Source organism: Mus pahari, chromosome 18 (assembly GCF_900095145.1).
Source record: "Mus pahari chromosome 18, PAHARI_EIJ_v1.1, whole genome shotgun sequence".
Classification (NCBI taxonomy): domain Eukaryota; kingdom Metazoa; phylum Chordata; class Mammalia; order Rodentia; family Muridae; genus Mus; species Mus pahari.
This window is the reverse complement of record NC_034607.1, coordinates 23,755,502-23,771,213: the sequence shown is the minus strand read 5'-3', so window position 1 is coordinate 23,771,213 and position 15,712 is coordinate 23,755,502. Positions and strand designations below refer to the sequence as shown.

General features: G+C 48.3%; 1 protein-coding gene and 1 non-coding gene across 2 annotated transcripts in view; both read right to left on the bottom strand.

The window, feature by feature from the left end:
• The window catches only part of Catsperd (cation channel sperm associated auxiliary subunit delta), a 38,718-nt gene that overhangs the window by 6,914 nt on the left and 16,092 nt on the right, over positions 1-15,712 (bottom strand). The window contains exons 8-16 of the mRNA XM_021218480.1: positions 12,737-12,820; positions 9,038-9,188; positions 7,450-7,545; positions 6,713-6,795; positions 5,494-5,670; positions 4,712-4,825; positions 3,960-4,049; positions 3,068-3,126; positions 596-674 (exon numbers count right to left, since the gene is read on the bottom strand). Coding sequence (XP_021074139.1) covers positions 596-674; positions 3,068-3,126; positions 3,960-4,049; positions 4,712-4,825; positions 5,494-5,670; positions 6,713-6,795; positions 7,450-7,545; positions 9,038-9,188; positions 12,737-12,820 — 933 coding nt within the window. The remainder of the gene's footprint in view (positions 1-595; positions 675-3,067; positions 3,127-3,959; positions 4,050-4,711; positions 4,826-5,493; positions 5,671-6,712; positions 6,796-7,449; positions 7,546-9,037; positions 9,189-12,736; positions 12,821-15,712) is intronic.
• Positions 14,145-14,251, bottom strand: LOC115062538. Its single transcript, XR_003842480.1, has one exon. It is a non-coding gene; the product is annotated as a U6 spliceosomal RNA (small nuclear RNA).

Genomic DNA, 15,712 nt, shown 5'->3' with positions numbered 1-15,712 from the left:
TGGAACTCACTCTGTAGACCAGGCTGGCCTCGAACTCAGAAATCTGCCTGCCTCTGCCTCCCAAGTGCTGGGATTAAAGGCATGCGCCACCACGCCTGGCTACAATTTTTAACAGTAATAAAATTATAGTCTATGAAGTAGAAATAAATTTTTTGTTTTTGTTTTTTTGAGACAAGGTTTCTCTGTGAAGCCCAGGCTGTTCTGGAACTTTCTCTGTAGACCAGACTGGCCTCAGTCTCACAGATCCACCTGCCTTTACCTCCTGGGTGCTGGGATCAAAGACATAGACCACCACTGTCTGGCAATGAAAATAATTGGAATTGTACTGAAGGTCCGTGACATTAGGAAGGTTGAGAACCACTGTTCTAAGTATTATCTTCTCTATTTGTCCACAAATGAGTCTAGAGGTAATCAGTAAGAAATAGCACTTCCACTGAGGATTCTGGGGAATGGCAGTGGGCAACAGTGACCCCAGCAATCAGATAATATCACTGTAATTTTGTTTCCAAACCAGGGCCCATCTAGTGGGGGGGGGGGACCTGTTCCCATGACTCAGCACAGGAGTCAATGTTAGGCAACACAGGTCTGCACATACCAGAGGCTTTAGGTCCACACACGAAAGTGTCTTGTCAGCTATGTCCACGGTTATGGAGGAGATGGCATGGCGCTTGATGCTGCAATGTGACAGGGACAGACCCTTCACCCATTCTGCCACTCCATCCATCTGTCTACCTCCTCCACCGTATACCCTCTGTCCACCTGCCTGCCGTCATATCGGACACGGCTACTCTTGCTGGTCAACTTGACACAGGCGTGAGGAGAGAGAGCCTCAACTGAGACTCTGTCCCAATCAGACTGGCCTGTGTTTTTCTTGATCAGTGATGGCTATGGGAGGGTTCTGCATAGAGTGGGTGTTGCCACCCCTGGGAGAGTAGTCCTGGGTTGTATAAGAAGGCAGGCTGGGTGCCGGGCAGTCGTGATACACATTTTCAATCCCAGCACTTGGGAGGCAGAGGCCTGATGCAGATCTCTGAGTTTGAGGCCAGCCTGGTCTGCAGAGTGAGGTCTGGGACAGCCTGGGCTACACAGAGAAACCCTGTACTGGAAAAACCAAAAAGAAGAAAAAGAACAAGGAGAGGGGACCGGAGAGATGGCTCAGCGGTTAAGAGCACTGACTGCTCTTCCAGTGGTCCTGAGCTCAAATCCCAGCAACCACATGGTGGCTCACCACCATCCATCACGAGATCTGACTCCCTCTTCTGGAGTGTCTGAAGACAGCTACAGTGTACTCATATACATATAATAAATAAATAAATATTAAAAAATAAAAATAACAAAGAGAGGAGGAGGAGGAGGAGGAGGAGGAGGAGGAGGAGGAAAGCAGGCTGAGCAAGCCATCAGGAGCAGCCAGTAAAGCAGCTGTCCTCTATGGCCTCTACATCAGTCCAACTTCATTTTCTGATTCAGCTTCCCTCAATGCTGGACTGTGATTGGAATGCGTAAGCCAAATAAATCCTTTCCTGTCCAAGTTCCTTTAGGTCACACTGTTTATTAGAGCATCCAAAAAACAGACTAGGATACAACCCCACCCACACATACACTCAAGCACACACACTCACACGCAGACACACACTCATACACACACACATAGACACACACACTCAGACACACACACTCAAGCACACACACACAGACATTAACATATACTCATACAGGCACACACACACACACACTCACACACACACACACCCATGTAGTGGGTGGGCTTAATACTGCTCATACTCTAATGCCAATTTGGGGCCCTCAAGACTCTTTGCTCTAAAGAGTCTACAAGTAACCCCTGAAACCCTGCTCCCAAGTTAATTCTGAGTGGTGAATATAGATGCCATCACTGAGAGAGAGAGAGAGAGAGAGAGAGAGAGAGAGAGAGAGAGAGAGAGAGCTCACAAGAGCACCATCATGGGCTAAGGGCCAAGACAACGAGGCCCAGAGGGCTGACTGATTGGAGTTAAGAGCAGCCAAGATGAAACATAGTAAGTACTAATGGGGTTATCAATAGGAGGGAGATCCTAACACCATGGAGGGTGGGCAGCTGCCCAGCTCTTGTGCTGCTTAAGGCATTTTAGAATATAAGGCTGTGTGTGTGTCTTTCATACACATGGGAACATAAATGGTCTAAGGTGGGAAGAAACCATGTGCAAGGATTTGTTAAGTATTTTAACTCTACACACTCCTCTCTCCCTCTCTCCCCCCCCACACTCACACATACACACCACACACATAGAGACACACAGACTCTCACACACATACATAGAGACACAGACTCTCACACACACAGACACACAAACTCTCTCTCACACAGACACAGACACAGACTCTCTCACACATACACACACTCACACATACACACTCACACACACTCACACACAGACACACAGACTCTCTCTCTCACACACACACATACACTCACACAGACACACAGACTGTCTCTCTCTCACACACACAGACACACAGACTCTCTCTCTCACACACACAGACACACATACTCACACACAGACTTTCTCTCTCTCACACACACAGACACACAGTCTTTCTCTCTCTCTCTCTCACACACACACTCACACACAGACTCTCTCTCTCTCTCTCACACACACACACACACACTCACACACACACTCTCTCTCTCTCTCACACACACACACACACACACACACACACACACACACACTCACTCACTCACACTTTTCTACTCAGGCTGGCTTCCAGCCAAGGCTGACCTCAAACTCCCGCTCCTCCTGCTCCTCCTTCTTCCATAGCGCTGAGGTCACAGCCACGTGCTGTTGCACTCAGAACCTGAGGTGCTGGGCCTGGAACCCAGAGCTCCATGCATCCCGGGTGAGCACCCCACCAAGGACCTCCGGGCCCAGACCCCGCCCAGAACTTCAGATCAATTTTATCATCATGTTCCAAAGCCAAGGTTGCAGCTCTGTCCCACTTCTACTGTGCTCTGGGTACCCCTGTAGATATCAGTGTGGAGAGCCTCGGGCCCCGAGACTGGGTTACATACCTGGTAGTGAAGTTGAAATCTGAGTTGCCCCAGTAATGCTGCTGTTTGAGTTCAATTTCCTGTGGAACGGTAGCAGGGGCAGACACCAGGACAGACAGAGGGAGGGAGATAGACACACGGATGTCAACCCATTGGGATGCGCTGGTAAGAAAGGGTAACTGGCGGGCACCATGGGGGGCCTATCTATCAGCTGTCCAGCCCTACTATGTTCTATGTCATACGTGACACCAGTCCTAGGTGTCCCTCGTGAGCTGCAACAGTCTTCCTGCTCCACATTTAATATCCCAAGGTGTTGCTTGAAGTATAGGCTTGGCTAAGTCCTGCCTACCAGGGAGATGTCATGTAGACTCGCCATGTGTTTCACAGTAGCACAGGCAAGCCCAAGCTCCTGCCATGATGGGTGCGAGGAAAACAAATGGAGTTTTTTCTCAGATAACATGGCTCTCAACATTCCTGTGTGGGGTGCTTCCCTGCCTTCCCTCCTGACAGGGGATGTGTGGGTGGTGGCTGCCTGTCTTGCTCAAGGAATAGAAGCCAAGGCCTGTGTCAGAAGGGAGAAGGGAGAAGGGAGATTGATCTTTTCAGAGCGCACAGCCATGCTGGCACAGGAGCTTTGAGCGCGGTGGCCCATTTTCACCATCCAGTCCTTGAGAGGCCAGGGCAGGACGATATATGCCAAGGCTGCCCTGGCCTAGAGAGCAACATCATGTCTCACTAACACTAAACAAGCAAACAAAAAATGGTGCCTGGGGTGTGCTTGGGTTTTAGTCAAGGCTCCCAACACAGACACACAGAGACACAGACACAGACACAGACACAGACACAGACACACAGAGACACAGACACACAGACACACAGAGACACAGACACAGACAGAGACACAGACACATACCAGTTTGTACTTAGAGTTGCCATCAAACATATTGCCAAACTCATTGAGGCTTGCCTTAAACCCCAGGGCATGGGGATTGCTGACCATGACCTGAAACCAAATGCACAGACAGTTGTTCCCCAGGTAACAAGACATTGGGGGGACCCCTGCGTACCCTCAGCAAACAGAAGCTGGTTCTGCGTACAAGCTCCTAGGTGCAGCATAGTCATCACCTGGAATCTGCCTATCAGCTGCAGTCTTAGAGCCCAAAGGTCCCTGAGCTGTGAGGCACAGCAGAATGGCAGGGACAAGAGATGGAGACTGGGAGTATGCTGGAAGAACCCGGACTGGGAGCAGAAAAGAAATGACAACAACAACAACAACAAAAATGAGATGGAGGAAATGATAGAGGGGACAGAGGAAGAGGAGATGATGGAAAAGGTGGAGGAGGAGATGGAGGAGGGGGAGATAAAGGGAGAAGGTGGAGGAGATGGAGGAGGAGGGAGAGGAGATGGAGGGGGAGGAAGATGGAGGAGGAGATGGAGGAGGAGATGGAAGAGGGGGAGAAGGAAGGAAGAAAAAGAAAAGGAGGAAAAGGAAGAGGATTAATGTGGAGGGGGAAAGGCAAAGGGAGAAGAGAGGAATAAGAACTTCTGGGGTTACAGCTTGGCAGCACTATGGAGTATGTAGCCTGTGGGGCAGAAAGATCTGGGGACAGTCCGAGTGTCTTCCAGTGGTCCAGGCTAGAGTGTGCAGGCTGGCTCCATACTCACCAGTAGGGTAGGGTTCTCACCCATCCGGGGTATCATGAGGGCAGACAGTTTTAGCTTGCTATTCATGTCTATTGTGAACATTGTATTTATCATGGTGCTTTCCAGAAGTTCCACCTGGTGGGGGGGAGGGGAGAGGTGGCAGGCTGCAGGAAAGACTGTTCCCCAGCTCAGTCTCCTGAAGCAAAGGACAGGTGAGGGGTGATGCTGTGTGCTGCGCGGGGACTCTTCTCTTCGCACTGGAAGCCACAGCTAGACCCAGTGTTCCCAGAGAGCCTTATGGAGCCAAGCATCCCCACTACATTTTTCTAGAAACCGTGATCTTCCAGAATGTCTTCTTTTGCTTGTTTCTTTCGATACTGAGTAGTGAGCCTGCACAGTGGCATAAACAGTGCATAGTCTCCACTCATGACCCCTCTCCCGGCTACTCACCAGGGCCTTCTTGCTTGGGGATCTACCCTTGAGCCACACACCTAGCCCATGGTAATTTTTTTTCCTTTAAAACAAAGTCTTGTGGAGTTGACCAAGCTTGAAAAGAATTTGTAATCCTTTTACCATAGCCTCCCAAGGAACTAGGATCTCTCAGATTTTCTCCTTTAGTTCCCCCATTCTAAAAGCAGAGATGAGCCCAGGGAGTACCATACTGGAAGGTGATTCCCCTCCATTGTACGAGGCCCTAGGTTCCCCGGGACACCAGCTCCCCCCCCCCCAAAAAAAAAAACAAAAAACAAATAACCACAAAGCTCACGGAGCACTGGCTTGGATCCTAGGGATGGATCACCTACGTTACATGGTTGAAGCTCCAGATTTTTATCCATGAGAGTGGCCTGCACATTCACCATACACTTATTAAAGTCAAAGGCTGCAAAGTGTGCGTCACGGACAGGGGTGAGGACCTGCAGCATGCCGATGCTCTCAAAGTAGACGCTCGTGTGTTTAGACCAGAGACGCTGATGGGGCAGCTGTGGGGAAAGCAAGTCCCAAGGTCAAATCAGATTGCTTCTTCTTTGCTTCTTTGTCAAAGGACAGGGTCTTACTTTGTAGCCCACCGGGCTGGCCTCACAAACACAGCAACCCTCCTGTGTCAACCCTCCAGAGAACTGTGAATGAAGTTTAGATCCAGCATGGTATGCCTAGCTGAGTGCTGTAACAAGCACATTTTTATTACCTTCGTCTATTGTGTGGTGCACACATGGCAGAGGCCAGAGGACAACTTGGTGAGAGTCAATACCCTCCTTTCGGTATGTGGTTCTTGGTAATAGAACTGAGGTCATCAGTTCACTGGTATTATGAGTTGTGATCTCTGCAGCTCCTGAGTCCACAGCTCAAGTCTGCTTGGTGTGAGTATGAATAGAATGTGGCTTCTGCTTGAGATGAGCTTGACCACACCAAGCATGCCCTCTCAGGAGCGACAATGTCGCTGCTTCATATGCATATTTCACTGTTTTTCTTTGTTCTGCTTTATGGTTCTAAGGTTTTGGGTTTTTTTTTTTGTTGTTGTTTTGTTTTGTTTTGTTTTTGTTTTTAGTTTTTCAAGACAGGGTTTCTCTGTGTAACCCTGGCTGACCTGGAACTCACTCTGTAGACCAGGCTGGCCTCGAACTCAGAAATCAGCCTACCTCTGCCTCCCAAGTGCTGGGATTAAAGGTGTGCGCCACTGCTGCCCATTGGTTCTAAGGTTCTAATCTGGGGCCTGATCCTGATTACATGGCCTGTAAGGGGTCGGGTGGGTCTCAGTGGCTAAAATGCTTGCCTACTATACATAAAGCCTAGGATTCATGGGCAGGACACCCCAAACTGGGCATGGTGGCAGCTGCCTGCCAACAGAGCACTCAGGGGTGGAGGCAGGGCCGTTAGGACTTCACGGTCATTCTTGGCTACATATAGGTCTAGCCTTAGCTACAAGAGGTCTTGCCTCAAAACAAAAGGACACTTCACTGGCATGGTACCCAAGCTTAAGAAGGAAGGTTCACACCCCACTGTTAGCCAAACGCTCAGACACACTTTGGTTACGAAGGTCCCCATGTAACTCTGACTTCCATAGTACAGATGATCTTCTGCTACCAAAAAAGCCAGCTCGTAAGCATCTGGGAAAGAGAAAGACAAAGGAGAGGCGATATGAGATGCAAACGGTGTGTGTGTGTGGGGGGGGGACCGTGGTGGTGGTGGGACTCAGCAGGTAGACGTGCTTGTTGTCAAGCCTGAACACCTAAGTTTCACTGCTGGGACCCATTCAGTAGAAGGTGATCCCGAAGTTCTATAAGTTGTCCTTTGACTTGCACACACTAACCCAGGCACACATGCAAATAGCCTCACCCTTACCCCCTGGCAAGAAATAAGCAGATGTAAGAAACAAACAACAGAATGTAAACATCAGTCACCTCTCCTCAGCCAATGGGCCAGAGGTCAGAGGTCAGAGGTTAACTACAGCCTAGCTGAGCAGCAGTGGAACCCCAGCCAACCATACACACACACACACACACACACACACACACACACACACACACACACACACTTTGGCCCATCACAGGGCTGAATCTTAATCAATCATACTTGACTGAGCTTCCATCCAAAGTGTGTGACGCGGGCAGGGGCAGCATTTCAACTAGTCACACTAGTATTGCTGAGCCTCAAGGCAAGCAGGCAAAGCTTCAGCCAATCACGGACAGGGATGAGTAGGAGGGGTGGGGTGAGGGGAGGCAGGATGCAGGCGAGCAACCTGAACCAGCCTGGCCACATACTTGAGGCAACACTGTAGATGTTGATGTTGGCACGTTGGACATCTAAGTCCGAAACGATCTTCTGATGTATCAGCTGCACGCGTTCAACAATCTGGCCTAGGAGAAGATGGTTAAGACTGTGATGGCTCATAAATGTATGCCATAGAGTGCGTCCACAGCGCCGGGTGGGGCTTCCCTACACTGCCTCCCTCTACCCCCCATTTGGTTTTTATGGCTTGCTATTCAAAAGAACAAGGGGAGAAGCTCAGTGGATACCTGATTTTTCAGAACACGAGAGACTTCGAGGGAAGTGTGACCTCTCTGAGTCTCTTTTGGGGATTGAGCTCTGAAAAGTAACTCCCTGACCCAATATAAAAACAAATGTCCTGTGTTCTCCCAGGGGGTGCCTCAGACTGACTCTTCAGAGTCTATCAAGAAAAGGCTTGGGGCTGGAGAGATGGCTCAGTGGTTAAGAGCAATGACTACTCTTCTGAAGGTCCTGAGTTCAAATCCCAGCAACCACATGGTGGCTCACAACCAGCCATAATGAGATCTGGCGCCCTCTTCTGGAGTGTCTGAAGATAGTTATAGTGTACTTACATATAATAAATAAGTAAATCTTTTAAAAAAAAAAAAAAGAAAGAAAGAAAGAAAAGGCTTGCCTCATTGCCGGGCAGTGGTGGCACATGCTTTTAATCCCAGCACTTGGGAGGCAGAGGAGGCAGGCAGATGTCTGAGTTCGAGGCCAGCCTGGTCTACAGAGTGAGTTCCAGGACAGCAGCCAGGGCTACACAGAGAAACCCTGTCTCAAAAAAACCAAAAAGAAAGAAAAGAAAAGAAAAGAAAAGAAAAGAAAAGAAAAGAAAAGAAAAGAAAAGAAAAGAAAAGAAAAGGCCTGCCTCAAGGCTGGGTGGCGTCAAGCACTCCATGTGCGTGCATTTGTGCACTCTTCATCCCCGACCCCTCCCCCAGTCCAACCCCTCTACCCCTATTACCCCCCCAAAGACAGCCTAGTCAACTTAGTGAAATTTTGTATCAAATTAACTAAAAGAGGCTTAGGGTGTGGTTTAGGAGTAGAGCACCCCCACCTAGAGTCCCCCAGTGAGGAGCTGGGTACATGGCTTGGGAGTGGAGCCATCCTCCCAGAATCCCCCAGTGCAGACCTAACTTCAGCCCTTCAGCACCTATGTAAAAGTCTAGACTGGTTTGTAATCCTAGCACAGGATGCACCAACAGGAGGATCCTTGGGACTTCCTGACCAACCAGCAAGTCCCAAGTTTGGTGACATTGTGTTTTGGTTTGGTTTGGTTTGGTTTTTTTCGAGACAGGATTTCTCTGTGTAGCCCTGGCTGGCCTGGAACTCACTCCATAGACCAGGCTGGCCTCAAACTCAGAAATCCGCCCACCTCTGCCTCCCAAGTGCTGGGCTTAAAGGCGTGCGCCACCACGCCTGGCTGTTTTGTTTTTTAATGTGGAAAATTATTTTTTTAAAAAAATAATTGAGCAATCGATGAACCCCTCTGGTCTCCGTGCACACATATACAAAAGCCTGGGGTTCCCAGTCTATGTCCATCCCCACTGGTGGAGTCCTGGACAGGGTGTGGCTCACCTGAATTGGAAGACACCAATATACTGGTCTGGTTCCAGAAGACCATAAACCCCCTCTGGTATGGTTTCATGATGACTTCGAGGAAATTCTTGTATGAAAAGGGTATCCCCATACTATGGTTCAGGGGGTACTCCATGTAATGAAACGTGCCCTGAGATAAGAGAAGAACAGAGTCACTGTGGCCTCAAGTCCTGTATGGTCCAGTCAACATCTTGAAGTGGCATTGAGACAGGGGAACTTCAGAGAGTGTGTGGGGAGAGGCCAAGGACATTACTTAGCCCCAGGTCTTACCACAGAGCGCATGTCCTTTAGGGAGACCTTCCCTGGTGTCTGACTAAGTGGGATGTAACGAAGTGTGTGGCTTTTTTTTTTTTTTTTTAAAGTCATCTAAAAATTACTGGTATATGTGTGGGGGTATGTATATGTGAGTACAGGTGCCTACAGCGGCTCCGGATTCCTTACAGCTGAAGTTGTAGGTGGTTGTGACCCACCCAATACAGATGCTAGGGACTGAATTTAGGTCCTCCTCAATATTAACTGCTGAGCCGCCTCTCCAGCCCTTGGTGGTTCATTGTCACTGACTGAATCTAGAGTCACCTGGGAGACAACCTTCCAGGCACCCCTGGCAGGAAGTATGTGGTTTCTGGATATGCATGTTGGGGGAGTGTGTTGATTAGGTTCATTGAGGGGAAGATCTAACCACCGTGGGTGGCCCCAGGACCAGGGTAGGAGCTCTCAGGCATGTAAGACAGTTGAACAAGAACGAACGAGCAGTTGCATTCCCGAATGGCTCCTGCTTCAAGTTGCTGCTCTGAGTCCCTGACTTGATTTTTTTTTTCTCTGACACTTTGTAACTTGTATAACCTCGGTAAAACCTTTAATCTCCAAAGTGGCTTTTGGTGGAAGTGTTTGTCACGTCTACAGAAGGAAAGTACAAAGGGACCAACTTCCTTGCTCCCTATAGCCTGTGCTTTCAGTGTAGACAGCGTCCTAGGGCAGCGATGGGACAGGTGACCAGGGTCAGAGTCTCTTGGGGTCCGTGATAGCTTTGTTAAGAGACATTTGTGGTTAGCTGGCACGGGGGTGGGGGTAGCAGGGATACTTGAGGCACGCAAGGGAAGGAGCTGGCTCCGCAGCCACAGCTCCCTCTTATGTCCTTCTTCCAGGACAGTGACACCATAAGCACAGCAGGCTTATGATGGAAAGCAGGGTCAGGAGGATCATGAAGTACAGACCAGCCTGGACCTCGTGTCAGACCCTGCCTGCAGAAAGGCTACATGGGCTGGAGGCCAGGGCAGTGCTGGTCAACACCAGGAGACAGAGGCAGGAGGAGCTCTGTGAGTTCAGGCCAGCCTGGACTACAGTGTGAAACCCTGTTTTAAAAAACTAAATACAAAAAGGCTCTTGCAGGGCTGGTGAGATGGCTCAGTGGGTAAGAGCACCCGACTGCTCTTCCGAAGGTCCAGAGTTCAAATCCCAGCAACCACATGGTGGCTCATAACCATCTGTAACAAGATCTGACGCCTCTGAAGTGTTAGGGCAACAGGTGTGGGCAACACTGGAGTGTCTGAAGACAGCTACAGTGTATTTACATATAATAAATAAATAAATCTTTTAAAAAAAAAAAGGCTCTTGCAGAGGACCAGGGTTCAATTCCCAGCTCCATGTGGGTGGCTCAAGCCTGTAACTCCAGTCCAGGGATCCATTGGTCCTTTCTACCCTCCACATGCAGCAGGCAGTGCTGATGTGTGGTATTGACATATACTCGGGCAAAATACCCCACACATAAAACACAGAAACACACATTCCAATTCGGCTGCCTCAGCTCTTGGCTTATAAAAGGTCAATGGTGTTGACTGGCATGGCTAACCAGTGTGGGGGGAGCCATAAGGAAAGCCCACCTGCAGCTTTACAGACTCACAGACCATGGGGTAAAGAAAACAAAAGGGCTCAATATAGAGTAAGGGGGCAGAAAATCACCTTCAAAATTTTGCCTTGGCTGGGGGTATGGATCAGCAACTGAGTCATGCATAGGACACCCCAAAGAAGGGTAGGTGGGTGAGTGGATGGAAGGGTGGATGTGTATGTATGTATATATGTATGTATGCATGCATGCATCCATGCATGCATGCATGTGTTGATGGATACATAAATGAATGGATGGATGAATGGACAGATGGGTGGATGGATGATGAGTGGATGAATGGGTAGGTAGATAGTCTGCTGGGTAGGAAAATAGACAAACAGATGGGCAGATGGATAGATGGATGTATGGATAAATGAATGTAGGGATGGATGGATGGTTGGGTGGGTGGATAGATGGTAAGATGGATGGATGGATAGATGGATGGGTAGGTGAATGGATAGATTAATAGATGAATGCATGGGTGGATGGATTGGTGGGTGGGTGAATGGATAGATGGGTGGGTCGGTGAGTAGGTGGGAGAATAGAGAGATGGATAGTTGGATGGATGGATGGGGGGTGGATAGGTAGGGGGTAGGTGGGTGGGTGGATGGATAGTTGTTTGGCTAGCTGGCTGAATGGTTTTATGGTTGTGTGGTACATGAATCGAAGATAAATTGAAAACAAATCTCTCAGATACAGACTACATGCCTAGCATCTATGCCATCCCACCATTTGGGAAGTACAGACAGCAGGATGGGAATTTAAGGGCAATCTTGGCTATGTGAGACCCTATCACAAACTGAGAGAGTAATAAACAAATTTAAAAAAAAAAAAAGGAGCTCTCCATCACAGATGGAGACCGTGTAAGCAGTGTGGGGCAGTGGGCTGTGCAGGGCAGCCTGGTCTCCAGTCCAGCCGAGGTCTTGAACCCCAGTAGGACCCGGTGGTGGTAATTTCCACCTACATGGGATGGTAGGCGTTTGACCAAGTCTCCTGGACCCCTGGGTCCTGTCGAAATTGCCGCCCCCACAGCCCCCACAAGAGAAGCATGTGGCTAACAGTCACATAGACAATGTCCCAAGCTTCTGGCCTTCAGGCTAGACTCTTCCCCAGTTACCTAGCAACAGCAAGATAAGTAGCCCACTATAAAAGGGGCTGCTTGGTCCCTCCTTGCTCTCTAAGCTCTCTTACTCTCCAAGCTCTCTCTCTCTAAGCTTTTACCTCTCTCTCTCTCTAAGCCTTCACCTTTCTTACTCTCTAAATCTCTTTCTCTCTTTCCCTTCCCCCCTCTCTCCTCTTGACCATGGCCAGTCTCTCTCTCTCTTTTTATCTTCTATCTTTCCCCCTGCCTTTCTACAATAAAGCTCTAAAACCATAGACTGTCTCTGTTTATCAAGACCTGGACTAAAGACACTCACCTGCTCGGGAGCCACGCAGCACCCTCCTTCCCCCGACCTCTCTCCACTTACCTCAGGGCCTGAGTGCTGCCCTCCCTGGGGCCCCTTTTCTGTTCTCAGCTCCTCTGCCGTAGTATTCAGTGTGAGATGCCCGAGACTGAGAATCTGGTACCGGGGACTGCCCCTTGTCCACTCCCCGCCATGTAGGGTTGGTGGCTTGGGGCCGCGTGGAAAGCATCCAGCAGTCCTCCCACATCCACCCGCCCAGAGCACAGGAACTCTGGCCTGAAGCAGGCTCTCTCCCTCCCCTCTTCCCCTATACCTACCCTCCCCCCCCACACACACCAGTACTGCTCCCAGTCTCTGAAGTAACTCTACACGCTGTGCAGTACTCACCAAGTTATTTTCAACCGTGAGTACCCCCACCTGAGACATGGAATGTAAGTGGAAGATGCCTCCCAGAGTTCCATTCAGGTGACTCTACGAAAACAAACGAGACAGACCAGGAACTGGTGCAGGCCAATTAAACACAGTAGCATACTGACCATGCGATACAACACAGTATCTTGTATTTAGCCCTGAATATAGTCTACACCATCCACCAGACTCAGGAAGGCAATTTTCCTGCCGTAGGAATAACAGCGGCCACAGCAGAAGGGGGTCAAGCAAGGCAGCGGTAACACGCATGAGCCAATTCTGCTTTCTGTATGTTCCTGCTTCTTTAGCCCTACATTTTTCTAAGATATAGATATATTTTTAAAGATTTATTTATTTATGTGTCTTAAGGTTTTGAGTACCCTATGTGTGTGTACACTTGCATACCAGAAGAGCACATTAGATCCCATTGTAGATGGTTGTGAACTACCATGTGACTGCTGGAAATTGAACCTCTGGAAGAGTCACCAGTGCTCTTAACCACACACACACACACACACACACACACACACACACAACTTTTCAAAACGGGGTTTTTCTATGTAGCCCTGGCAGTCCTGGAACTTGCTCTGTAATCAGGCTGGCCCTGAACTCAGATATGTCTGTCTCTGCCTCTTGAATGCTAGGATTAAATTGCACTGCTACCGCCTAGCTCTGACATAAATATTCTTAAAAGATTTACTTTTTAGTCTTAATTTATGAATGTGTGTCTACGTGTAGGTGAGTGCCGATGACATCAGGGACCAGAAGAGGGCATCGGATCCCTTGGGGCTGGAGTTCCAGGTAGTTGTGAGGTGTCTGATGGAGGTGGTAGGATCTGAACTCATTCCCCTGAAAGAAAAGCCAGTGCTCTTGACCCTTGTGCCCAGGTTTTAGGTATGAGGTATGGAGGTCAATCGGGGGGAACAGTAGCCTTACATGCACAAAATACTGGGTTCCATGCCCAGGATTCCATAAACCAGGTAGAGGAGGTGGTACTGGTCTTTCATCCAAGGACTTGAGATGGGGAACAGGAGGATCAAGAGTTTGTAGTCTAGAGGATGGAGAGGTGGCTCAGTGATTAAGAGCACTGTCTGTTCTTCCAGAGGTTCTGAGTTCAATTCCCAGCAAACACATGGCAGTTCACACCTGTCTGAAACTCCATCTCTAGGAGTTCTGACACCTTTAACAGATACACATGCAGGCAAAGCACCAGTGCATACAAAATAAAAAGAAACACTTTTAAAAAGTTCACAGTCTGTAGTAATATAAATTTATGAATTTGTATTACTTTTGCCCCCCCCCAAAAAAAACCCTGAATTTTTGCTGAACCTTACAGGCAAATTCATAACATACATTGAGGTCACTTAAGACTTTTTTTTTCTTTTTAAAAAATATGGAACGCTTCACGAATTTGCATGTCATCCTTGCACAGGGGCCATGCTAATCTTCTCTGTATCGTTCCGATTTTAGTATATGTGCTGCCAAAGCAAGCACGAGGTCACTTACGACTTAAGGCTGCTTAGCCAGGTGGTGGTAATTAACAACTTTAATTACAGCACTCTGGAGGCAGAGGCAGGCAGATCTCTGAGTTCAAAGCCAGCCTGGTCTACAGAGTGAGTTCCAGGACAGCCAGGACTCCAAAGAGAAACCCTGCCTTGAAAAACAAAACAAATGCCGGGCAGTGGTGGCGCACGCCTTTAATCCCAGCACTTAGGAGGCAGAGGCAGGCAGATTTCTGTTCGAGGCCAGCCTGGTCTACAGAGTGAGTTCCAGGACAGCCAGGGCTATACAGAGAAACCCTGTTTCGAAAAAAACAAACAAAACAAAAAACAAAAAACAAAAGAAAGAAAGAAAGAAAGAAAGAAAGAAAGAAAGAAAGAAAGAAAGAAAGAAAGAAAAAAAAACAAACAAAACTTAAGGGTGTGGGGGCACATACATTTAATCCCAGCACTCTTAAGGCAGATGTAGGTGGATCTTTGAGTTCAAGGTTAGCCTAGGCTACATAGTTTCAGGACAGCCAGGCTATGTAGAGAGAGCCTATCTCAAAACATCTAGAACAACAAAAATATTTAACACTGCTATCCTACTGTGTGGTCAGTCTGTCTGTTCAGCCTACCTTTTAGAGAACAATGATATAACAACCAACATTGCTATGCCCTAGATTTCCCATGTTACCATTTTGTACAACCTAAGGTAACATATAGCTGTATTTTTTCTTGACGGGGTGTCCGCATTAAAGGTGTGCACCACCACACCCAGCCATAGAACCAATCTTAAGTGACATACTCCTCTGTGCCTTGGATGCAGAGAAGTGTGTGAGTGTGTGTGTGTGTGTGTGTGTGTATGTGTGTGTGTGTGTGTGTGTTATGGTGATTGTTGGCTGCAAGCAACCAAGGTGTTGGAAGCAACCTTAACAACAAATAGCCCACAGGTATCAGAAGTAGCCTTTTCACTGTTATGTTCCTCTTAGATCCAACACAAATCAAATAGCAGCTTAATGCAGATAAAAAAAATTTATTGTAATCAACCTGCTGCTGATTGACCAGGGCCACAGAACAGACTCAGGAGCTGAACTGTAACCTCGAGCCAGAATATTACAGAATATTTAAGTTTCAAAACCACAAACATCTGTGCCAAGTTACTGTTATATATTTTTTTTCATCCAACAGGATTTAGGGATAGGGGCTTTTCACATGTGGCTCATTTCTGTCAACTGATACAGAATGTAGGTTTTATAGTCCAACCAATGAGATCCATTTGTTCTGTTGTGGTTAGGAACAGAAGATGAGTAAGTAACAGAAACTGTTCAGATATTGGGAAGCCCCCCCCCCAGCTCCGCCAGGGACTGGAACCTTGGATTTAGTTTTCCCCACGATTAAAATGAAGTCTGAATAGCCGGGCGTGGTGGCACACGCCTTTAATTCCAGCACTAGGGAGGCAGAGGCAGGCGGATTT